At 41.1% G+C, this 26,289-nt stretch overlaps 1 protein-coding gene across 2 annotated transcripts in view; it reads right to left on the bottom strand.

Moving 5' to 3' along the window:
- The window catches only part of IQGAP1 (IQ motif containing GTPase activating protein 1), a 125,025-nt gene that overhangs the window by 26,092 nt on the left and 72,644 nt on the right, over positions 1-26,289 (bottom strand). For both annotated transcript variants that reach the window (XM_089906758.1, XM_022564055.3), the window contains 12 exons: positions 25,714-25,892; positions 24,720-24,804; positions 20,244-20,407; positions 19,339-19,423; positions 18,358-18,521; positions 17,982-18,142; positions 16,294-16,418; positions 14,158-14,321; positions 7,149-7,239; positions 6,810-6,977; positions 5,735-5,877; positions 565-735 (listed from right to left, as the gene is read on the bottom strand). In XM_089906758.1, coding sequence (XP_089762884.1) covers positions 565-735; positions 5,735-5,877; positions 6,810-6,977; positions 7,149-7,239; positions 14,158-14,321; positions 16,294-16,418; positions 17,982-18,142; positions 18,358-18,521; positions 19,339-19,423; positions 20,244-20,407; positions 24,720-24,804; positions 25,714-25,892 — 1,700 coding nt within the window. The remainder of the gene's footprint in view (positions 1-564; positions 736-5,734; positions 5,878-6,809; positions 6,978-7,148; positions 7,240-14,157; positions 14,322-16,293; positions 16,419-17,981; positions 18,143-18,357; positions 18,522-19,338; positions 19,424-20,243; positions 20,408-24,719; positions 24,805-25,713; positions 25,893-26,289) is intronic.

Raw genomic sequence — 26,289 nt, 5'->3', positions numbered from 1 at the left:
CCTGGGCTGTACCTCCACCAGGAGAGCACACTGGCTAACTTCCACCTCCCTGATGTGAGCACAGCACTTCACACCTTAAAGTGCATCTGCACAGATGTTCTCATAGGCTCCTTACAACAAATCAGGTGAGGAAGGTAAGATAAATATTAGTATCCCCATTTATAGATGAGGACACAAACTTAGAGAAGAGGTTTACCACTACCTGGCAGTGCTGGAGCCATAATTCCTAACCCAGAATTGTTTCTGTGACATTGTGCTTCCCTGTCATTGAAGCAAAATCGCAGTTGCTTCTCTCAATATTCAAATCTGACACAAAGGAACAGTCTTAGAAGACAATGAGGTGCCCAAGAAGAACTGCCACTGAGCTGCACAACTCACCACACTAAACAGCAATGAGCACACATTGATTCCAATGGTAGGAGCGGAAGTGCTTGTCAGAAGAAGGACAAGACTAAGAGGTCAGAAGACAGAGGACATACTCAGACATTCGATCGTAGGAGCTGACTTTTTATTACCCCTGCTCTAGAAGCCCACTTGTTGTCTGCATAATAGGCTCTGAAATACCTGAATGCAGGTGATGGCAGGGATTTGTTTCTTTAGGAAATTCATCCTGGATCGGAATTCCTGCCGAACTAAGTATCCCCTGAAGCAAGCCTGCAGCTTGGTGATCAAGCCTTCGTTGGCCAGCCAAAGCTGTTCTCGGTTATATGCAGCAGTCACCCCAGAGATGGAACTCTGAAAAAGCAATGGTCACGTGAGAAGACAAACACAGGTGAGAATGGACACAAATTTTTACACAGTATCACACAAACTAATGCTTAAGGCTTTCCAAGGCTATACTAGATCTTTAGCCAAGAAATGGGAATGCAGACTTCAGATCTATTTTTCAAGGCCAAGCTGTCCTCACATCCACCCAAAAAGTCATAAACAAAAACTTCATCTTCTTTTACCTCATATGTTATTTCCTTTACTCACCTACCTAACACTGGCTGTGCCAGGAAGTGTGCTTGCTGATCTGGGGTCATTGCTGACAAGAAGACAGAGTAACAGGTGACAACACCAAGGCCCAGATCCCCTGGGATGACACAGAGGAGGGCCCTGCAAGGGAGTTGACAGGCTACAAATCGTCTTGAGAAGTAGCCTAGAGTGTTTGAACTGTTACTACAAGCACTGGAGAACCAGAAAACTTGCAAACAGGAATAAAGCCATCAGATTTATTTTTAGAAAAGCAGCACTGTTAGCAGAGTAGCTGACAGATTAGCCTGAGTGGGTGAATTAGGATGCTGTTATCGTATAATCCAAGTGGGAGAGGACCTGGCTTGAATGAGGGCAGGAGTGGTGAGAATGGTTAGTGAGAACACCTGGTTACCCACCTAATATCCATGGTCTATGGATATACCATGTATCCCCCCGTCCTTGGTATCAGAGCCTTGAATTTTGTTTTTCCTGGGCAACAACGTGTGCAGTTAAAGACTGCGCTAAATTCTGGAAAGCACTGATCTAGGTTACATATTAGAATAATCCAAAAAATGAGAGGAGGTGGAGTACACGGTCTGCAAGGAACTGGGAGAGAATAAAATCAAGAGACAAGATAAATGATAAGTTTGGGAAAAGAGACTTTTCTTTTGGGAAAAGAAAATGATGAAGGATTCAGTGAAAATCCAGATTCACTGAAAGGGAGGAAAGTGGAGAGTGGGAGAACCAATTTGATGGTCACTGTTTTTTGTTTTGTTTTGTTTTCAGGGAGGTAGGAGGTTAGGTAACGTGCTGAAGTGAGGTAACATCACTCCTCTGTTTAAAATTCTTAGGTCCAGGAGCCTGACTCCAGACTATACTACAAAGCTACAGTAATCAAGACAGTATGGTACTGGCACAAAAACAGAAATATAGATCAATGGAAGAGGATAGAAAGCCCAGAGATAAACCCACACACCTATGGTCACCTTATCTTTGATAAAGGAGGCAAGGATATACAGTGGAGAAAAGACAGCCTCTTAAATAAGTGGTGCTGGGAAAACTGGAAAGCTACATGTAAAAGTATGAAATTAGAACACTCCCTAACGCCAACACACAAAAATAAACTCAAAATGGATTAAAGACCTAAATGTAAGGCCAGACACTATCAAACTCTTAGAGGAAAACATAGGCAGAACACTCTATGACATAAATCACAGCAAGATCCTTTTTGACCCACCTCCTAGAGAAATGGAAATAAAAACAAAACTAAACAAATGGGACCTAATGAAACTTAAAAGGTTTTGCACAGCAAAGGAAACCATAAACAAGACCAAAAGAAAACCCTCAGAATGGGAGAAAATATTTGCAAATGAAGTAACTGACAAAGGATTAATCTCCAAAATTTACAAGCAGCTCATGCAGCTCAATAACAGAAAAACAAACAATCCAATCCAAAAATGGGCAGAAGACCTAAACAGACATTTCTCCAAAGAGGATATACAGATTGCCAACAAACACATGAAAGAATGTTCAACATCATCAGAGAAATGCAAATCAAAACTACAATGAGATATCATCTCACACCAGTCAGAATGGTCATCATCAAAAAATCTAGAAACAATAAATGCTGGAGAGGGTGTGGAGAAAAGGGAACACTCTTGCACTGTTGGTGGGAATGTAAATTGATAAAGCCACCAGAAGGTTCCTTAAAAAACTAAAAATAGAACTACCATACGACCCAGCAATCCCACTACTGGGCATATACCCTGAGAAAACCATAATTCAAAAAGAGTCATGTACCAAAATGTTCATTGCAGCTCTATTTACAATGGCCAGGACATGGAAGCAACCTAAGTGTCCATCAACAGATGGATGGATAAAGATGTGGCACGGGCTTCCCTGGTGGCGCAGTGGTTGAGAGTCCGCCTGCCAATGCAGGGGACACAGGTTCGTGCCCTGGTCTGGGAAGATCCCACATGCCATGGAGCGGCTGGGCCCGTGAGCCATGGCTGCTGAGCCTGCACGTCCGGAGCCTGTGCTCTGCAATGGGAGAGGCCACAACAGTGACAGGCCCGCGTACCGCAAAAAAAAAAAAAAAGAAGATGTGGCACATATATACAATGGAATATTACTCAGCCATAAAAAGAAACGAAATTGAGTTATTTGTAGTGAGGTGGATGGACCTAGAGTCTGTCATACAGAGTGAAGTAAGTCAGAAAGAGAAAAACAAATACCATATGCTAACACATATATATGGAATCTAAGACAAAAAAAAAAGATCATGAAGAACCTAGGGGTAAGACGGGAATAAAGACACAGACCTACTAGAGAATGGACTTGAGGATATGGGGAGGGGGAAGGGTAAGCTGTGACAAAGTGAGAGAGTGGCATGGACATATATACCCTACCAAACGTAAAATAGATAGCTAGTGGGAAGTAGCCGCATAGCACAGGGAGATCAGCTAGGTGGTTTGTGACCACCTAGAGGGGTGGGATAGGGAGGGTGGGAGGGAGGGAGACGCAAGAGGGAAGAGATATGGGAACATATGTATATGTATAACTGATTCACTTTGTTATAAAGCAGAAACTAACACACCACTGTAAAGCAATTATACTCCAATAAAGATGTAAAAAAAAAAAAAAATTCTTAGATCCAGGGCTTCCCTGGTGGCGCAGGCAGTGGTTAAGAATCCGCCTGCCAATGCAGGGGACACGGGTTTGAGCCCTAGTCCGGGAAGATCCCACATGCTGTTGGAGCAACTAAGCCTGTGCGTCACAACTACTGAGGCTGTGCTCTAGAGCCTGTGAGCCATAACTACTGAGCCCACGTGCCTAGAGCCCATGCTCCACAAGAGAAGCCACCGCACTGCAACGAAGAGTAGCCCCCGCTCACTGCAACTAGAAAAAGCCTGCGCACAGCAATGAGGACCCAATGCAGCCAAAAATAAATAAATAAAATAAATTTATTTTAAAAAAAAATCTTAGGTCCATACACAAAACACTAAGTAGGAGTGTCTCTGTGGAGGTTAGTTAGATTCTCAAAGGTGTACACGACCCAAAAAGAGTTAAAAATCACTCTGCTGGAAGATCACCCTGGCTTCCTTCAAGTGGCCTGTCAGGTCCTTGCCTCTCTTCTCTGCCTCCTCCACTTAGCATGCCAGTCAAAGGACCACTCGTCCTCCCTGAAATGGCCCATGTTCCTCCAGTCCTTGATGTCCTTCCCCACACTGTCCTTTCTGTCCAGAATAGACTTCCCTCTGTTTCTCATCTGCTAAAATGTTATCTATGCTGTCTTTCTCCAGGATAGAATTAACTGCTTCCTTAACATTTCCTCTATTTTACTGTTATTAGAGCATCTATTTCTCTCTGTCTTACATTGCAGTACTCAGTTCTGTGCCTGCTATTTTTACCACAATATTGTTAATAACTGGAAAGTAGAGACTCTGATACATCTTTATAGCCCCTCAACGCCCAACAGAGAGAGAGTTCAATGAGCTTAGTTAAATTTAATCACCTGTGAAACCATTAGCAGTGAAGGTGAAACACTGGGAAGGTACGAGACTATAATTTCCCTCAGAGGAGAACTTTAATAAACACAAGATAGAAACTCATTCCTCTGATAGGTGAGTTCTGAAGAAAGGGACTATTTCAGTTTTTACATATGTGAACATTCCATTTTTTTCTATACAGGATTTGGGAATAACTGCCCAATGGAAGTAGATAACCTTTTTAAAAGTCCTTTACTGTCCCTTCTCTCTAGGAATCTTTGTGTGTATTAATCATGTGTCTAATCATGACCCACAGGAGCCTACTGAACAACTTCCCTCAATATATTTCCCTCTCCTTTCATGTACATTAGACAACTCCAGTTTGATAACCACGAGCTTAGCACCAGGTAACGTTGGAAGTGCTCAACAGCCTGTCAAGGACAAAGTAAGAGGCCATTACATACAAGGACTGCAAACAGTACCTCACCTTAAAAACTAACAGTGGGCATAAGGTAAGTACACACACGACTGAAACAAATCCAAGTTGGTTAAATTCTAAATGAATACAAAGACTATGGGGGGGGGGGCTTGAAATGAAGATGGAGAGGGGAAGGAAAAGGAATTTTAATAAGAGTTGTAGAGGAGGTGACACTTTGAGATGGGTGTGCCTGGAAGGATAAAATTTTGACAGATGTAGATGGCAGGGGAGGGACATCTCACGACAGCAGGAACTTTGTTTCGTTCATGACTATATCTCCAGTGTTTAGAAGAGGGTCTGGTACATATAGGAGGTATTCAGGAACTGCTGAATGAGGAAATTCTAGTAAGAGTGAACAGCATAAGCAAAGACACGGGATGAGAAAGAAGCACTTTAAAAGCTGCTATAAGAAAAAATGCTAACTTTATGTGAAAGTGCAGGTTATATTCTAACATAGTACAGTTGGAATCTGTGGAATAGTCAGAAAAGAGATTTAAAATGTACACTGGGAAAGAGTAAGAGTAGTTGCATTTAATGAGAAGTCAGAGCAACTTCTTTTGTTCTTTGCTGGATCATCCAGTTTTCTTTAAAACGCACACAATTCATCTGACTTAAGTCTATAATCCAGATGTTTTACTAATTTAGCCCTTAAGCACTCCCACTGGAAAAATTACTCCAAAGTAGTTTGTTATGTAGCCTTAATTTTAGTCTAGGGCTTCTGACCACATGCCCTGTTCCTCCTAAGTAATATTACCTCTAAAATACAGGTACTTTCCCTCAGCTTCTTCTTTTGTAAAGAAATGAGACCTACCTGGATCTCCTCCCGAGAAAGCTGCATAGAATTTTGCACAAAGTCTGGGGGTTCATCCCATCCTCCTTCCAGCGTCTTCAGATTGTGGTAATAATAATAGCCACCTTTTACCCAGTGCTTCACCCACTTGCTGTTATAATCTCCTGGAAGAAAATAAAGGAAAGATGAAAGAAACCCAGAGCCACACTCCCCACATTCACATGTCTGATACCATAGGATTGTTCTGGTAAGGGTTAACAAGCTGAATGAAGACCATTCCAAAACCTGTCCCTGGGTCTATGAGAGTAAAGAGCAATCCTAAGTCCCTCTTAAATTATGACTTTGGGGCTTCCCTGGTGGTGCAGTGGTTGAGAGTCCGCCTGCCGATGCAGGGGACACGGGTTCGTGCCCCGGTCTGGGAGGATCCCACATGCCGCGGAGCGGCTGGGACCGTGAGCCATGGCTGCTGAGCCTGCGCATCCGGAGCCTGTGCTCCGCAACGGGAGAGGCCACAGCAGTGAGAGGCCCGCGTACCGCAAAAAATAAATAAATAAATAAACTATGACTTTGTAATGTCTCATTTAGCTCATTCATATCCACAGTATAAAAAGAAAATACCTATGAAGTCCAAATGGGGAAATCAACCTTGACTGCCTCTGTTCCTTCCAAAGCCTATACCTAAGTAAGACCTTGTGCGTCAGAAAACTATTCTGATAAAAGACTTACAGCCATTCAGCCTCTCTAGTTAATTTTAAAAACAGGGCCATGAAACGGGATGAAAAATCTTATCTTTATTCCCCTCTTTTTGCAGATAAACTTTTAAATATCTACAGGCTTAGGTAATCAGAACTACTAACACCCTATGAAAGATAAACGTTTTCAGAAAACTGACCTTTTTATTAACATAGCCACCCTCAAGGGGAAGAAAAAGGATATTTTCAAAAATAGGAATATTATCTCCTTGGGTCTTTAAAATAAGCCTAATACTGTACTTCTGAAGTACCTTTCCCTATAGCTTGTCCCTTTGCTCTACATCTGCCCTGTGATATTTTCAAGTTCTTACTTTCAGGGCACATATTTATTTACCCAAACTCACCTGCTGCCAGTTTTTTCTTCTTGGCTTCAGCAAGGTCACTCTGGTAAGTTTCACCACATTCGGGGATGACGCCATACAAGCCGACATCAGGGGAACGAAGGGCACTCAGTGTTTTTCCTACATCGCCCTTCTCCACTGCTTCATTAATGGCAAAGATTCCTAAGGCAACTATCCCAGAAGAGAACTGTTACTGGAATAGTTTAGAAGGTGTCTAGATTCACCTACTAGCAAACTGTTCCCCCTACATCTTTCTATCTTGGTCAAGCTGAGTTCTAAGATACGGAGCACCTCGCCACCCCCACTTTCCACCAGAGTAGAAATAAAACAACTGATACATACACCTCTGTGCTTCTTGGGTGTCTTTGTTGGACTGCCAGATTCCACCTTGAATTTCATCCAACCATAACACAGCTGACTCATCCTGGGTTTCCTACAAACCATTAAAAGCAAAACAATACTACAGTCATCAAATCAGGGTACATGTCATGATGGCGGCTTCTGAGGCTCAATTAGAGATAGAGGAAGAAGTTTCCAACATACAAGACACATGGAATAGTAAACTGGAAGAAGCCGGGCACCAAAAAACTGGTAAAGGGTTACAAGAGAAATATCACAGATGTAGGTGATGGATATAAGAAGATGGGTTCAAGTTGTTCAGGAGGACAAGATCTGCTAGAAGGGGCAAAACGTCCCAACTGGGAAGGGGCGTAGGGACTTAAATACTGTGACAAGCACCATGACATGAAGTACTTTTTAGAAAGCCTCCTTTGCCAACAATATTCAGAAGGAGTTAATATTCTCTATGACTACTGTTTTTAGGACTATCAAGACGTTATCACATGTGAAGCCAGGAGTCACTATAGGCAATTTAATCTTATCACCAGCTTATATTCTAAAACTTGAAAGTTATATCAGTTGTTGGAAACTTAAAAACACATTTTCACACAGAAACATAATAAATGGTGATTAGTTTTCTCAGCATGGCCAACAAAAGCCTCTCTAGTCCATAGTGTAGTTTGAGCTGAATACTAGCGACAGAGGTGAAATAGAAGTGGAGTCTTTTTCTCCTTCTAGACAAGGCACCTCAGGTTTTAAAGCGTCCAGGTTGAGAGTCATGTCTGAGGCAATCTTGACAGACCCAACAAAAGTAACTGTTCCTGAGACTTGAGCTAATAGCAATTGGGATAAATAGTAGCTCAAAAATCCATCGAGACTACTTGATGTAAATATAATTTGCCAAGGCACCAATGAGGCGGCTGGGATCAGTAACTATAACTGTGTTGCCAGGTGAGGCAGGGTCTGGGCTGTGGGGCAATATGGAAAGTTTCACTGCCTTCTGCAGGCCCAGCAGTTGAAGTGCAAAACCTTAGAGGAGGCTTGGTTTTCCTCCTGCGTTACTGGGGAGAGATACACAATATTTCACTCAGCAGAGCCAAGCAGTCACAAACCCCTGCAATTTATAAAGTGCCTTGGAGACAGGGTAAGGCCAAAGGAAGGCATCTGAAATCGAAAGACGTCTCTGTATTTCAGAGTTTTAGAAAGATCATTTAACTTACAATCATAAGAGGCACCATCCCAATTTAAGAAGCTCATAGTCTTGGGAAAGGAAAACAGTAACCTGATAAATAGAATGCAAGGACAAGTCACCTAATAGCTGCAGAACTTAGCACTTTTCTACCACTGGTCAGCTTCTGTTACTGAAAATAGAAAATGGCCACACACAATTTCCTAGAGTCATACGAATAAATACTGGCAATGCTAAGCAATAGTTTCAATACGAGACGATACAATGAGTCAGCAACAACTTAAACTGAGAAGTCATAAGCTAGACGGCTGAAGGTGCAGTCTCCAAGAGAAGTGGCATAAAAACCCTTGCACCCCCAAAGCAAGTATTTCCACAGAACCAGGCCACTTCTGGCTCAGTTTTAGGCTAATGCACGCGTCAGACGGCTCTGAGCAGAGTCTACTGTAAGCAAAGCTTGGGGGCTTGGCACAACCTTCCTTGCATCCAGAGAAAGGCGCAGCTTATCATGATTTCTGACCATTCAGAGTTCTGTCTTCTCTGTCCCGGACAGACTAAAGCAGAAGGATTAAAGCAAACACTTCCATACATACTCCCCCCTAAGAAACAAGGTACAGAGCTGTGGTGTGAGAGGAGGAAAAAAAAACAACAACAATGGAGCAGTACATCAGGGGAAAATGATATATAGAAATACCCCTCACCAGACTGAAGGAGGCAAGATCGGTGACATACACCTGCTCATCCCAGTGTGAGGAAAGAACAGGCTCTCTCTGCTCCAATTAGATCGAATAAGATGACAAAACCCAACATCCTCCTGTTAAAGTTTGCTCTAAAGATTAACTCAAATCACTCAGTAGAGAGTTAAAACCCTGAACGACATATTGTGGAGAATACTGAGATAAAATAGATTTAATGTGAAAATGCTATATACTGAAATAACATCCCCTAACAACTCTGACTGACACTTAGAAGCACACTGACTGCATTTTAGAAGAGGTAAAGAGATAGGGACCAGAGATAAGAACCAAACGAGAGGGCAATGACTAGAGGTAAAAGAGGTGGAGAAGCCACAAGATACGGCGAAAAGAAAGGGAAAAGAGATGAAAGAATGGCTACCATACATATATGTGTGTATATATTCGGAAAGCACAAACACACACACTTGCAAAGGGCACTTCTCACCCCTTAAAACCTCCTTAAAAGTCTCTCCTATTATATGTGGCATGGATGCGTGTGTCATGATTGATAAAATATTACACATATGTATTGATAATATATATGTAACATATTATAGATACATATATGTGTAACATAAATATAATGTTTTATCGCTCACCACATATGTAAACTATGCTATATATACATATAAACCACTCCATACCTACCATATACACATGTAAACACACACACATGAATCTATACAACATATTTATCAACATAAGCACTGATCAACCAGAGTGGAGCAGAGATCTTATGGCCCCTTGCTGGTTTAGGTGTTAATCCTCCAGTTGCTCATAGCGGAAGTTCAGGGAAAGAGCTAGAACTGGGGGTGGAACACATTTGGGAGGCCTGGGACAGGAGCAATGTACCAAACAAAAGTATTCAATATTCTAACAACTGGTACAGCCATGTCAGTGCACACCAGCTGATTTTTAGCTACATGCATGTATGCCTGTCTGTGTACACTCAGACTGTGGAGTGGGGGAGGAGAAGCCAGACTTAAAAATCATTCATATTTGTAATTATAAAATGAGTTCCTTGAGAATTCCTGATATCTCTGTCTTGGCATTCAAACAATACTACCCAGTGACCAGTAATCTACTTTTAACAAGTATTCCAAAGGCACTAAATTTAAATGAAGAGAGAACTGACAATGGTGAAAACAGTAGAGGAAGGACCTCTGAATATCCCCTCCTACATAAAAGCAACAAAAACACTGACAAAAGTCATCAGAATCAACTTTTTCAAAACTATAGAAATGAACCAAAGGCTTGCAGCAATCAGAGAGAGTTTATTCAAGAACAGTTGACTCTCAGTAAGAACAGTGAGGCCTATGGCACTTAAACTGCCCTATTCCCATTTGTGCTCTGCCCACCCCCCTCCGCCCCCACCCCATAAACACCTACCTCCTTCAAAGCCCTATCTATTCCCACAGAACTGTCATTAGTTGCCATGTTAGGTAGTTCCCTGGAAGACCACAGCTAGGCTGTCTTTATTTGACCTTAGAGCTTGCCCAGTGCAAACAGCCTTTTCTCCAGGGGTATTTGTCCAAAACAGAGGTAACTGCTTCACATCACAGATGCCTGGGGCAGTGGGTAAAAACTTAGGCAAATAATAGGTTAACCAAAAAGCTTAAAAGGAAAAGCTAGAGATTGAGATGTCCACAGAGAGCTTTGAAAAGCTCTGACAAATTCCTGGGATGGGAATCTAGAAGGTCATAGTGCATTATGGGCTATGCACATGCTCAGAAGAGATCTGATAAGGCTGTAAGCTCTGACCTCTGGCTGACCTTGAGGCTCTGGGCAAGCATGAAGTGAAGGGTAAAGCAAAATTGTAAACTGCCTGGCTGACAGTCGAGGGTATGCCCCAACACACACAAAGGCCCTCAGCAAAGGCTGGGAGCTTTATTGGTTCTAGGCATTTAAGGAAATTTCTGACTAATCATTAGCTGACCACTAGCTAACCAAGCAGAGACTTCAGTGGACAAAGAATACAGACATGAAAATACACATGACAAAGAATACAGACTTGAAAATCACTAAACAAACAACAGCAGATACAAACAGGGACAACCATAAACCCTGAGGAGGGGGTAGAATCTGATTTCCAAAGTTGACCCATTATTATTAAAATGTCCAGCTTTCAACCAAAAATTACAAGACATGCAAAGAAACAAGAAAGCATGGTCCAAACAGGAAAAAAACCAGACAACAGAAACTGTCCAAATTGAACTTAGTAGGCAAAGACTTAAATCAGCTATCTTAAGTATGTTCAAAGAACTAAAGGAAACCATATCTAAAGAACTAAAGGGAAGTATGAGAACAATGTCTCACCAAATAGAGAATATACATTTTTAAAAAAAGAACCAAATTAAATTATGGAGTTGAAAAATACAATAACTGAAATGAAAAATTCACTAGAGGGATTCAGCAGATTTGAATAAAGAGAAGATATATGCATAATGGAATTCCCTAAAGGCAAAGAGAAAGAGGCAGTTTACTTGAAGAAAATCTGAACAGACCTATAACAAATATAGAGATAGAATCAGTAATCAAAACATATCCCACAAAAACAAAACCAAAAATTCAGGACCATATGGCTTCAACGGTGAATTCTACCAAATGTTTAAAGAACTAATATCAATCCTCTACAAATTCTTCTAAAACATAAAAGAGGAAGGAACACTTCCCAATTCATTCATTCTATGATACCAAAACCAGACAGAAAGATATTACAAGAAAAACAGATCAAATTCAAATTAAGATCTTTTGCTTGCTAAATTTGGAACTCAGATGATTATTTTTAAAACTACTCCCAAGAGGAACTTAAAAGCTGAGCTGAGGCTTAAAAAAAGACAATTACACCTGAAGTATAGTCTACCCATCTGAGCACAGCACCGTTAAGCACATTTTCCTCTAACTCTCCCCTTCCTCTGCCTTTGATGAACTCTGAAAAGTTATTCCACAGCAAAAGGAAATGCTTCAAACTCTAGTCACATCCTCTAATAAAAGTTTTAACTCCTATGATCCAAACAAAAGGAGCAGTAAGGCCCATCACATGCGTGAGAGCTGGTACAAGTTATATCCTCAATCTACTTTCCTTTTTTAGACATGGACTCAGACCTAGCTTATTCTTTCAAAGCCCATTCCTCTGTCAGTTGGATCGGATATAAGACTCCTTTTGGACTAATAAGGCAGCAAAAAATAACACTACCACCACTGGCCTACAGAGAATCATTGCAGCCAGGCCCCAGGTTAGAGATTCTGAATTAGCAGAAATAGAATTAATGCTTAGGAATCTGTATTTTTAAAATGACTTTTCCAGCATTCTAGTCATCAGTCAAGTTTGGGAAGCTCTGATCCAGTAAACTGATATCAAAGACAGGCCTCTATTTACAGCTTCCCTACAGCCAACCGCTTCTCACTTGAGTAAGTAAAATCAGTTAATGCCTTTGTCTAGATTTCCTCGCTACAAAATGGGGGTTGTGATTCAACCTTCACCACAGGATCAACTGACATGCATAGCAATGACCCTCTTTTTTTGCGCAGGCTCAGCGGCCATGGCTCACGGGCCCAGCCACTCCGCGGCATGTGGGATCTTCCCGGACCGGGGCACTAACCCGTGTCCCCTGCATCAGCAGGCAGACTCTCAACCACTGCGCCACCAGGGAAGCCCAGCAATGACCCTCTTAAAAGGAAGCTGGTACTTGCTACACTTATATGTTTAGGACACAGTAATGTCAACTACTCTCATGACAATGGAATCAAAGGAGATCTATCAACATTATATTATCCACAGCTCCTCCCCCACAACCCAAACTTCTAGAGCCCACAAGGCTGTCGGTGTACAGTAGCTCCCTTAACACAAAAGCCCTGATCTGTTTTACCACTTTTGGCTTCCCAGAAGGAATCTGACCCCCTGAATTAAGAATTTCTTTTAGGGCTTCCAAAAGCAACATGGCAACTTCCTATTCAGCAAGAGGACTAAAAAAGGAGTAAATCTCATCCATTTCCTCAACAAACCAGCTGAGAGGCAAGACAAACTTTTTAAAAGATGGGTTTGTATTACAATTCCTTTGGAGAACAGATTCATAGCAGCATTATCCCTAATAGCCACAAAGTGGAAACATGATCACTGACTCATGAATAGATAAATAAAATGTGGTACAGCCATACAGTGGAATATTATTCAACAGTAAAAAGAAAATACTAATACATGCTACAGCTTGGATAAACCAAGCTAAGAGAAAGAAGCCAGTCACAAAGGACCACACATTGTATGATTCCATTTATACGAAATGTCCAGAATAGACAAATCCATAGACAGAAAGTAGACTGATGGTTACCTAGGACTGGAGAGATTGAGAGAAATGAGGAGTGACTACCTACACAGGTTTCTTTTGGGGGTGATGAAAATGTTCTAAAATTGATTGTGGTGATAGTTGCACAATTCTATGAATAGACGAAAAAACCACTGAATTGTACACTACAAAACAGTGAGCTGTATGGTATGTGAATTATATCTCAATAAAGCCATTATTTAAACTAAAAAAAAAGAAACTTTACTGCATTGCCTACTAAAGCTTAACATATGTATTCCCTATGACCCACAAATTCCACTTCCAAATGTATACCTAACAGAAATGCATACATATATTTACCAAAAGACATGTGCTAGAATAAATCAGGATAGTGGTTTATTCCTGGGGAGTGGGGAGGTGAATAAGGATATAAGGGGGTTTCTGTTAATGCTTTTTATAATCCGAGCACCAATTACCCAGGTATGCTTACTTCTAAACATTTATACAACCGTACACTTAAATAACTGACACATTTTTCTGGATCTTATATTTCAATAGAGAATTTCTTTAAAGAGACATAAAAGATGTGTCTATAACCATAACAACAAAGGACAACAAAAAAACCAAATATGTAAAATAGCATAAGCTTCTGGAGGGCAGAGTCTATGACTCTTATGTGTCCCTCCAGTGCTCTGAATCTAAGGGTGCCCAGGAAATAGTCATTGAGAGAAGACCCTTACCTCTATCTCCGTTCTAGGAGGGATGAAGTTCTCGGAACAAAAAGGGAACAATTTAGTGCCACTCACCTGGGCTTTCTCTCTCTTTGCTCTGATCAGCGTGTCTTGGTAATGCTGGGCCACTTCTGCAAGGACCCCCTCGAGTTTAGCTGCAGGAATCTGCAGGGCCTGCAGAGTCTTTTGGGCATCACCTTCATCCAGGGCTTCATTAATTAAACCAATGGCTAAAATCCCTAAATATGAATGGACAAAAGGTTATTTTTTAGATTAAGAAATTGTATAAATAAAACAGTCTTTAAACATGGTAAGTGACCATAAATCCTCTATCCAAGAGTTACCATGATTCAAACTACAATTTGTCATCCATAATATTAAGCAGCATTTAAATCTTTTTCCTTTAAATTTAGTGGTTTTTTTCATCTAAGTAAACTCCCTTATATCCATATTCCTATTAAAATCTCAAGCCCTTTTGTTTTATTTTTACTTGCCCTATCTTAAGAGTGATGAGGATTTTGATGAAACTGGCTTTATAAAGGATAGTTTTCAAGTATACTCCAATGTGTGATCAAAACCATTCTTGATTCACAAAAAGTCAAGAGTTCAAGGGATCTTAAAAGTCACCTAGTGGGACTTCCCTGGTGGCACAGTGGATAAGAATCTGCCTGCCAATGCAGGGGACACGGGTTCAAACCCTGGTCCAGGAAGATCCCACATGCCGCAGAGCAATTAAGCCCCTGTGCCACAACTACTGAGCCCACGTGCCACAAATACTGAAGCCCGTGCCCCTAGACCCCATGCTCTGCAATAAGAGAAGCCACCGCAGTGAGAAGCCCATGCACCACAACGAAGAGTAGGCCCCGCTCGCTGCAACTAGAGAAAGCCCGCACACAGCAACGAAGACCCAACGCAGCCAAAAAAAGAAATAAATTTTTAAAAAAAAAAGTCACCTAGTTCAACATTTTTATAGAAAAAAAAAGATGAGTCTTAGGAATCTCCTCTCCTACACCACACAGCAAACAAGTAAGGGAAAGAGAATCAAAGCTCAGGGTCTCCTACTCCAAGGGAAGGCTCTTCCCACTAAATCACTGAATATTTCTCACAGGAAACACTAATTAAAACTAGAAATAGTCACTCCTCAGCTATCTCATCCAATTGGACTACTTTTGTAAAGACTCTGTTGTATAATAAAAAATTTGGCTGGTCTTTGTCCCTGGTTTCTGGAAAGGAGGCTCTAAACCCTTGGAATTTCCCAAGTGATAGGAGTATCTTCATTATCCATAGTGGGCCCCTAGGACCACACCTGAGTTTATGCCAACCAGGTGACTGCTGGTGGGCCCCTAGAAACTTTTGGGATAGGGGCTGGTCACGCTGGAAAGACCAACCATGTGATTAGGCGACTGGGGCTTTGAGCCATGTGATCTCAGAATATCAGCCCAGCTATTCCAGGGAGGAGAAGCAGACTGGAAATTGAATTCAATTACTTGGCCAATAGCTGGCCATAATTCAATCCATTATTTGTATGGAACGAAGCCCCACTAAAAACTCTGGATATCCAAAGCTCAGGTGAGCTTCCCTGGTTGTGATACTCATCAATGGGCTGAGAGGGCAACACACCCTGAGGATACAGAAGCTTTGAATTTGGGACCCTACCAGACATTGCCCTCCTGTTCTCTTCTTTTGACTCATCCTGATTTGTATTCTTTACAATAAAACTATAACCGTAAGTATAGTGCTTTCCTGAGCTCTGTGAGTCATTCTAGCCAATTATTGAACCTGAGGGGATAGAGGGAACCCCTGAATATATAGCCAGTTTTTCAGAAGTGTGGTGACCCGGGAACTCCAGAGATTAAGGCTGGTGTCTAAAGTGAGAGGAGTCTTGGGGAGGACTGTGCCCTCAATCTGTGCAATATGACCTAACTCCAGGTAGTCAGTGTCACAACCACTCCTTATAATAGCATTTAAAAATAACAGATCATGTTCAATTCGCCTCCTGAAAATTTTAGTTCTTATTACATACTTATCTAATCATAGCAGTTGCCTGGTGTTTCGAAAACAATATACAACTGTAGCTTTTTGAGATAGATTTTTTTTTTTTTTTTCCAATTTCCAAAAATCCTCCCGGGAGTAGTGTTTAGAACCAGCTCATGGAATCACATTATCTGTAACTGTGACATTATCTGGGGGGACGGGAAGTAGATTACTCACTCTCATGTTCCTCCTGCACCACAAGATTCACATGGTCCACACAAGCTTGGATGTCATTCCACGTAATAAATTCATTATTCTCTGCATCTGCTTGAGCTTTCAGTTTCATCAGCTCATCGAGATACCTGCCCCATTCCCCCAACAAAAGAGACAATGAAGTGCAACATAAGAAAAGGGACCTTCAGGATTATTTTGGTTGACAGGAATGAGAAGACATGGGGGCAAAGGATCCAAGGAACAGAGATAGCTAAGGAACCCCAACAGCTTGATGTATTCTAGAGGTCAGCTTTGGGACCGAGGAGTTACCTTGAGCAAAGTGTAAAAATGCAAGGATATCACTTATTCTTAACGGCCTATTTATATTACATGTTCTAAATTCCAAGTAAGACCAACTCTGGAGTCAGTGGCAGCAGCTCAAGCAACCCCTCTAAAGACAAGGAAACAAGGCCATACACCAGCTAACAAACACAGAAGGAATGACAGATCAACAAATCACCATTCAGCAACTCTTACTGAAAGTATATGGATTTAGGCAAGGATTATCAATTGGGGTTAAAAATATTAGATGAATGGTTAATGGGGAACTGGACATTTTGATGCTGCAAAAGGTACAAAAAAAGATTATATTCTGGGGATTCCCTGGTGGTGCAGTGGTTGAGAATATGCCTGCCAATGCAGGAGTCATGGGTTCGAGCCCTGGTCCGGGAAGATCCCACATGCCGCGGAGCAACTAAGCCTGTGTGCCACAACTACTGAGCCTGGGCTCCAGAGCCTGTGAGCCACAGCTACTGAAGCCCGCAGGCCTAGAGCCCATGCTCCGCAACAAGAGAAGCCACCTCAAAGAGAAGCCTGTGCACCGCAACGAAGAGTAGCCCCCGCTCGCCACAACTAGAGAGAAGCCCACGAGCAGCAACGAAGACCCGAGGCAGCCAAAAAAAAAAAAAAAAAAAAGTTACATTAAAAAAAAAATTATGTTCTGGTGATAAGGGAGAAAAATAAATATGCAATGGAGGGATTAATGTCCCTTAGTATCTCTAATGGTGGGGACAAGCAGATTTTATATGCCTCTTGATATGAGAAAATATGAAACACACATCGCCAAAAATATTTAATTGAATCTTGACAAGTCTTTAGACCTAATTTACAATTTACAGGAATAAACCAAATATTAGGAAGCAACCAGAACTGAAGATGGGACATTTTATAGGACAACTGGCCCCATCTCTTTAATAAGTCAGTGTCATAAAGAAAGGGACAATGCTAGATTAAAAGATACCAAAGGGACACAATAATCAGATGTTAACATGTGGTCCTGGATTGGATCCTGGTTTGAACAAACCAGCTGAAAAAACAAACAGTTTTGGAACAAGAAGTACGAAAATGGACTAGGTTTAGAAAGTATTAAAGAAGTACTGTTGATTTGTCAGGGTATAAGAGTGTTATTTTGGCTATATAATATCCTCATTGTTTTAAATAAGCATACTTATAAATTTAGGAGTGGAATGTTATATCTGTAATTTACTACAAAACCTTCAGCATAGTAAAGAATAAAATGTATCAAAATAGAAAAAATAAAAAGACAATCACACTGAAGTCACAATGCCTGCAAAGAAAATAAGAGTGTTGGCACACGAAAGACAGAGGTGACAGCTACCTAATGGATTCAACCCAGCACTCTGGGCACCCACCTCTGGCAGTTTTCTTCTTCAATATTGGTAAGGCCTGTAACTGAACTGCTCAACTGTTTCCACACTGTATTCATGTCTCCGGATTCCAGCGCCCTGTTGATTAGGGCCACCGATGACAACATCTCCACTGCAACAGAGAGCTCAGGATGGGTGAGGCTATGCTGTACAGAAAGCGAGGGAGGAAAGAGTAAGGAAAGACATTCTGGAATACCAAGGGAGGTCACAAGTTTAATAAAACCATAACGAGTCTAAGTTTCCAGTAAAACAAAACAAACAAAAAAAAACCCTCTACCTAACTACACCAAGAAGTGGGTATTAAATTTTAAATTCACGTCCACTGTTTTGCTCACAAACAGCACAGGTTCAGTTAACTCACCTCAGGACTCTGTTGCTGCAGGGTAGCCAGTTCCTTCTGATAAAGATCGGCAGCAAATGGAAACACCTGGGGCAGCTGGGCTTCGGGATTCATTAGCTCCATAACAGTCTTCTCAGCAACACCCTTCTGGATTGCAGCATTGATCGCTGCCACTGCTGTCAGTCCTGGGTAGAAAACAAGAAGGTCACAAAGGCAGCTGGCTTTGAGAGGCCCGAGGGGAAGCAGATGCCAATTTTCACAGAAGAAAGTTATATTCTGTGGATAAGCTATTAGCCATGACGTTTGAAGTAGAACTTTCACCTTTAGAAAACAGCCTCCTTTGTATGAGGGTGAACTGCATGGTATGTGAACTACATCTCAATAAATCTGTCTCTAAAAAGCAGCCTCCTCTTCTCCTCACCCCTTTTTTCTTTCCACTCCAAATCATCCTGCCTGCCACCACTACGCTCTACCTAAGACGTCCTTCCCCTACAGGGGGGAGCCTGGCAAAGAACTAGCTTATTAAGCTGCCATTCAAAGCTTTCCACAATCTTTCCAAGCCTTTATCTTACACAACTCAGCCTAAAACATATACAAAAATTTTATTCTACCCACTGTTCCATAATACATTTTTCATCTTCTGTCCCTCTGCTCACACTTCCTCTTCCCCTGTTGCCCCATATTAGGAACACCCTTCTCTCCTGTCTCTCAACATACAAATCTTGCCAATCAATCCCTAGTCCTGTCTCCTCCAGATGCTTCCCTAACCAACCACGTAAGCACGAGCTTCCTAGCCAAAGTGAGCCTACACTGACTCCAGTTCTACTTTTGAAACTGGAGGAACCCTTCTGCCACCAAAGGTACCTGGTAGTTGACTGCAGCTAGTAGCCTTGGGGTGGGGTGAGGAGTGAAAGAATCTAACCTTAGGTCCCTCAACGACACAAAGCCACTTTCCTCCCCTACTCAGGATCTCAGTGGACATGCAGCTGAGAGGACTCTTACTTCTCTGATACTGCTGGGCAGCAGTGTTTGCGGCATCCACTCCAGACTGTAGCTCCTCCTTCTGCAGGGCCTCAGCCTGACCACCCTGAGAAAAGCAAAGAACACTTAGGTAAAGATGACTCCTGCCTAGGCCTCCGGGCCTTGTAGTTCTCATATCTCAACAGCAGTCACTAGGGACAGAGAGCCACAGGCATAAGAGACAGCTTCAGGCTACACACAGCCAAAGCGGCAGCCTGAGCAAGAGCCGAATGCCCGTGTCAAATCTCGGGTAGAGTGACTCTCCTGATATAAGCACATTAAAAAAAAATATTTTGTAAAGAGCATCAAAATGTTCTGAGATAAAATGTTTGTAGAATCATTAGCACATTAATGCTGCTTTCTCCGGCCAATGCTGAGGATTTGTAAAATGTATACTTGTCCTTATTTAGAAAAAGAAAAAAAAAAATAAATCCCCTCATATTTGTTCTAAAAAAAGAAAACCATAAAGTACAATCCCACACAGTCCACTCTTACTGCACATTAAGTACTTTCCCAGTGTTGGCCAGAGGAAACTCATCAGGTATGGTTTTTTAAAAGTGGAAATTCCTGAAGTAAGAATAAAAAATTTCAGGTTCTCCCCAATGGCTTTTAGCTGGGGATTTCAGGGACTTCAAGTGAAGGGGTGGTCACATTCACTTGCCGGGATGGGCAATGTTTATTTTAAAAGACGATTTACAACTCTAAAAGCAAAAGAGAGCTGAAGACAATGTGTACTTTACCTGAGTATATTAAACAGCCTAATTCATCTGCAGGAGAAAAAGTTATATTAGGGGGAAAAAAAGGCCCCATATATACCTTGACACAACAGCATGGGATTCAAAAGGACGTATATAAACTCTTGCAGGTGCAACTCAGGGTACTTTTACCTCTCTCTTGTGCTGTCTATCACTGAGGAGCTGCTTGAGGTACCAGTCACTATTCTGCTGCTGCAGTCCTCGAAGGCCCAGCGCTGGTGACTGCAGAATCTTGAACAAGGCCAGTGCAGATCCCTGCTTCAAAGCCAGGTCTATATTCGCTAACGCAGCAAACACTGAGGAGGAAAAAAGGCAAACGCTTAAGAAAAAACTATGTTAACATTATAGCCTAGAATATTTTTTCCTTCCTGAAAACCAATCCCAGTTCCAGATCAGGGAAATATAATTAGATAGCTTTTATTCTGGAGTATCACAGAAGCATTAGACTTTGGGGTTGGAAGAGAACCTTAAATTCATCACGTCCAGGGGTTCCCAGGTTGTTCAAATTTAACAGATTCCTGGACCACACCCCAGGCCTACTTAAAAGCTTCTAGATGCAGAGAGCTGGGCACCAATATGGGCAGCAATATAAGAGGCACCAATAACACATGCCTAAATTCCCTCTAAAATGCCAAGTCATTATCCAGACTAAACTACTATACAGGAGAAGGTATCCTACACAGCAATTTACTACATCTCTGGACAATTCTGTTTACAAAAATTGTTAAAGCTCCCACCCTAGAGTTGATACTTGAATACATCCAACCCCCTTCCCTGTGACTGTCTACTCCTGACTAAAGAACCTTAGTTCCTCCAACCATTTCTTATACAGCATCATTCTGAATCCCTTCATTATCCTGGTGTACTCTGGTGAATGTACTCTGCCCAAAGCAGTGCTTAGAAATCAAGGCTGGTCTGACTGCGTGGAGTGGAAGGGGCTCTCTACACCACCTCAATATTCTCTACTTCTAGTCACAGAACCTGACATCACACAAGGGCTTTATTATCCAACAGTAAACATGCAGATTTTCCTTCATCTGAAAATGATAACAAAGATACCCTCCTCATAAGATTAAATAAAATCATATACATGAAAGTACTTTTATATTGTAAAATAAATAAGGTATCATTAAGTTGAAAGTCAAAATATCATACTTTCTGATTTCAGAAATGACAGCCGCTGGAAAATCATAATTATTGTATTATTTTCAGCTTTCCTATTTTAGAAGAGAATATAGAGTTCTCCCTCCCATGTCCCACCCAGGAATGACCATATGATTTTACCACCAAAGTAGCAAAAAAAAAGTCAATAATAAAATACTAAAAATCAAAATATTTGGGGCACAGCAGTACTTATCACTTTTAACTGTTTTCATTAGTAAAGAAACAAAAAGAAAATTAATGTAAGCTGTTATAAAGAAACAAAACAGTGCAAGAGAAAACAAAGTCTCAAACTAGAACTAAAAAATAACACCAAGAGGTGAAAGGATGAAAAGGTTAGATTCCTAAGAGACTGTCTCCTTCTTCCCAACATTCCCCTGCAATTCAGCTCACTGATCACCACACGAAGGAGGTGCGCAGCTCTTTGAATCATGGCTGCAGGTCTATGTGGCCATTAGCCAACTAAACAAGCATTTTTCAACAACACAGACCAGGCACCTGCTGCAAACACAACCATGAACAAAGCAGACAGGTTATCTCCATCTTCAGGGAGTTTTTGTAGTAGTGGGGGACAGAAAACAAAAGCAATATAGGTAACAAGCAGGTTTCCTCTACGTATGCAATGCAGAATCTCAGACTATCCATCTGCAAAGGCATCTGGTCAATTATGCTTTTACTAGAAATGTAAACTTACTACTTAAATACGTAAATATTTAAATGAACATTTACTAATACTATAAAGTTTATAACATTATTTAAACACTTTCTCCCACTATGCTTTAATTACCTAACTCTAATTTTCCTTATCTTACTTAACAAAAAATAAAAACTTTTTCTCATTTTTAACTATCTGGCCTGCAGCTTTCTTCTGGGGCAGCGTGAATGGCTTCTCAAGCCCTAGGGAAAGAAGCTTATCTATTATTACATTAAGATGATTCCCAGGACCTAAAGTCCCTCTATCTTCCTACCATACAACTTTCCCTTGTCTCAGACTTTCTCTACTATTAGGAAAAGCTTGTCCCCCTATGGGGAATTCTGCCTTATCCTCACCTTCTTAACTACCCTAAGAACCCCAGTGAAGGTTCAGATACAAACCTCGAGGAAAAGTCATCATTCTTTTCTTTATTCTATGACTGTACTTCACACACCTTTGGTTGCCTTGAAATTACTCACTGTATTGTTCTAACCAAGTTGCCCTGAAATTATTCATTTGACTATTTACCTTCCTCACTATACTGAAAGCTATTTGAGGGAATTTTTACTATTTTGCTCCTCTGACCACATGAGAACAATATGCATGGAACACTTTATACATATGTTTCTCTCCTTATAAGTTTATAATGGACTCTAATATAATTAGCCAGGTAGGGCTATAAGGCTAAAAAATCCCAGACAACATGGTAGAGAAAAAATCCCTTAGTAAATAAAAGAGTATTTTACGTGGTGTATGCAGCAGGAAATGTGCTGGACTTTCTTCTCACACAGAGAACTAACTACAAGGGCATTCTGGTTTATACTTGCTGATTTAAGTAGTATTCATACAGATACAGCACAACAAATCACCCATACGTGAATGGAACTATCACTCTGTTCAGAAAGCTATTATCCTAAATGAGCCAGAATGGAACAGAATACAGACTCCTGGTCAGGATTTAGAATTTCCTATCACATGGAGTTGGTAAAATCTTATAAATTCACTCCAGTTATTCAGAGTATTAGTTCAAGTGAGAAATTGGGATCTCCAAAGGAACAAAGAGGACCCTGATTACTTTTACTATTATTATTATCTTGATCAAGATAAGATCAAGTCTGGTTGAATCAAGCAAGGTTTTTTAGTTCTTCTGGTGAGTCTAACCGTATGCTAGGAATTATGAGGATTTGAAAAGCAGAACTCAGAAGTAAACTCTACTTTTAAGTTTATAAATATGTCAGAAACAAAAAGCAAGCAATTAAGACAATACATAATTAAGAACAAAATTGTGTGGTTTAGCATATAAATGCTGTAGGACATGTGAAAGGCAAGTATATTGTGAGCTAGGATGGGCACTGAGGTGAGAACTGAGCTGAATCTTGAATGATGGGTATAATTTGGATTAAGTAAGAGATGAGGCATGAGGGCATTACAATGGCGAGATTACATGATTAACAAAAGTGATAATAATATTGTTTACTGAGTGCTTACTAAATACCAGGCAATTGACATACATTATCTCATCATTCGTATAATGATTCTATGCCACACGTACCCAATTCCCACAGCTATTAATACGAGGGCAAGAGATCAAATCCCAGTTCTGAACAACTCCATAGCCATTTTTCATGAGTCATGAAATAAACACAATGAATATGGGAGACAATTAGGCACATGAGTTTCTATAGAGTTATATGCATAAAATACTACATAAAGAACTCCACCAGGCTAGGGATCTGCTTTTTGTCTGGCAAGTAATAAGGAACTAATGCAAGTTCTTTTGAAGAAGAGTAACAAAATGAAAATGACACTTTCAAGAAATTAGTTTTTCAAAAGTGTGCAACATACACAAAAATCAATATGAACAGTACAATCTCATTTTTGTTTAAATATATGTTTTGAAGGATATGTTAAAAATATCAAGAGTGGTTATCCTAGGTGATGGGGTCTAATTTTTTGTTTGTTGTTTATTTCTGGATAACTTGTATTACTCTTTAAAAGAAAAACAAAACTATATAGGAAAATAGGGACTTCCTTGGTGGTGCAGTGATGAATCCACCTGCCAATGCAGGGGACACGGGTTCGATCCCTGGTCCGGGAAGATCCCACATGCCGCAGAGCAACTAAGCCCGTGCACCACAACTACTGAGCCTGGGAGCCACAACTAGTGAGCCCGCACGCCACAACTACTGAAGCCCGTGTACTCTAGGGCCCGCATGCCGCAACTACTAAGCCCGTGTGCTGCAACTACTGAAGCCCATGCGCCTAGAGCCCGTGCTCTGCAATAAGAGAAGCCACCACAATGAGAAGCCCGTGCACCGCAACAAAGAGTAGCCCTGCTCACTGCAACTATAGAAAGCTCATGTGCAGCAACGAAGACCCAACGCAGCCAAAAATAAATTGTTCTTTTAAATTTAAAAATAAATAAATAAATAAAAACAGGAAAATGAAATCCCTATTCAGATTTAAGTGTCTAACACAGGGTGAAAGAGTGAAACTGTAGCCAAAAAATCCAGTTTGTAAGTTACAGTAGATGAATAGATGGAGGAGTGGGGGCCTGTCTGAGGACAATGGTAGCCCAAAGAGAAGACATATGAACACAAAAGACTTAAGTAAATGAGTAACAGTTCCTAAGCAAACCCATGAATGTCTGAAATAAACAAACTTAAACCATGCCATAGGTCCAAGAAGAGATCAACAGCTGCCACATTATTCTGTAACATTCTTTTAGGTGCCTGATGTGGGGACATACTTACTGTTGACTTTATTTATATTGCCTTGAATTTCAGCTTGAGTGAGCAGCTCCTCATAAACGTCCCTTTCTCTCTCAGAGCTTTCTGTCTGAAGATGAGTAAGAAAGTGTAACTAAATTAGCTCAGGTCTCTAAGAAGACCACAGAAATATATTTGTGCTCCTCCCCCACCATTACAGAACCAACAGCAAGTAAGGGTGTGGCTTAAAATCCTTAATAAAGAACAGAGCAGAATGCTACACAACTGTAACTAAACACATAAAAAGCAGATCCGGGCTTCCCTGGTGGCTCAGTGGTTGAGAGTCCGCCTGCCGATGCAGGGGACGCAGGTTCGTGCCCCGGTCCGGGAAGATCCCACATGCCGCGGAGCGGCTGGGCCCGTGAGCCATGGCCGCTGAGCCTGCACGTCCGGAGCCTGTGCTCCACAACGGGAGAGGCCACACACACAAAAAAAAAGCAGATCCACTTGTAAATAACAAGCCCAGGGGTTCTTCCAGAGTCAGGCAAGAGAAGGAAGCACTGGTGAACCCTGCCCTGCTCACTTGTGAGTCTGCATCCTTGCCTCAGACCTGAGCAGAACAGGTACATCCAGGGACTAGATCGCAGAGCCTGTCACTGGTTTGCACAAAACTCAAGAAGGAAGTAGAAGTCAAAATAGAATCTAATACCAAAAGACTACATACTGGGTAACTCCATTTCACTTATATAGAATTCTAAAAAAATAAACTAAAGTGATCGAAAACAGACTGGTAGTTGCTGGGGTCAGGGGTGGGGAGTACGAGGAGGTACAGACTGACTGCGAAGGGGAGACGTGGGAGCTTTTGGGGTGGTTACACATCCATATACATTTGTCAAAACCCATCAAACTGTACACTTTAAATGGTTGAATTTTATTATATGTAAATTAATACCTCGACAAAACTGATTTTTAAAATGGAGTCATATCAAACAGTGAAAGAATATAAATCAGTTAGAAAGATCAAATGTTCCATTTTTACCCTGTTTTTAGCATTTGTCATTTTGTCCTGCTTGGCCTGGTAAAGTACATCCTGGTAAGTGGAAGCCAAGGGCTCTTCAAGGTTCACAAGCATGGCATTGGGATTTTTCAAAGCTGCAAACGTGTCAGCTGGAATTCTATGGTCAATAGCTTCATTAATGGCAATAACGGCAGCATGTACTAAAAAAAAAAAATTCAAAACATAGAACACTAAGGTTATACAAAGTAAAGGATATACATTACACATTCAAACACTGCAACCCCCTATCACAGAAAGAGGCTCCTTTTCATAGATGGAGGGGTTAGAGGACCCCCAGATCTTTAAGCCCAGTCTTTTTCCTCTGATGCACAAACCCACAGCTCGGCCTATGATCCATGTCTGGAATGCTGAATCTGAAATCTTAACAGGGAAATATTCATAAGAGACTCTGAAAGGAGCCTCTGAGCATTTGTTATGGAAATGTTCACCTTAATCATCACGTAAACACCATCAGAAAATAAGAAACTCCAAAAGGCACTGAAATGTAGAATTCACTTTCTAGTGCTTTTATTTTAATCAAAATCACTCATTTATTTC

The sequence above is a fragment of the Delphinapterus leucas genome, chromosome 2 (genome assembly GCF_059928025.1).
Source record: "Delphinapterus leucas isolate spDelLeu-1000000601 "Yukka" chromosome 2, BTC_Dleu_Yukka2, whole genome shotgun sequence".
Lineage (NCBI taxonomy): Eukaryota > Metazoa > Chordata > Mammalia > Artiodactyla > Monodontidae > Delphinapterus > Delphinapterus leucas.
This window is presented reverse-complemented; position numbering and strand designations above follow the sequence as displayed.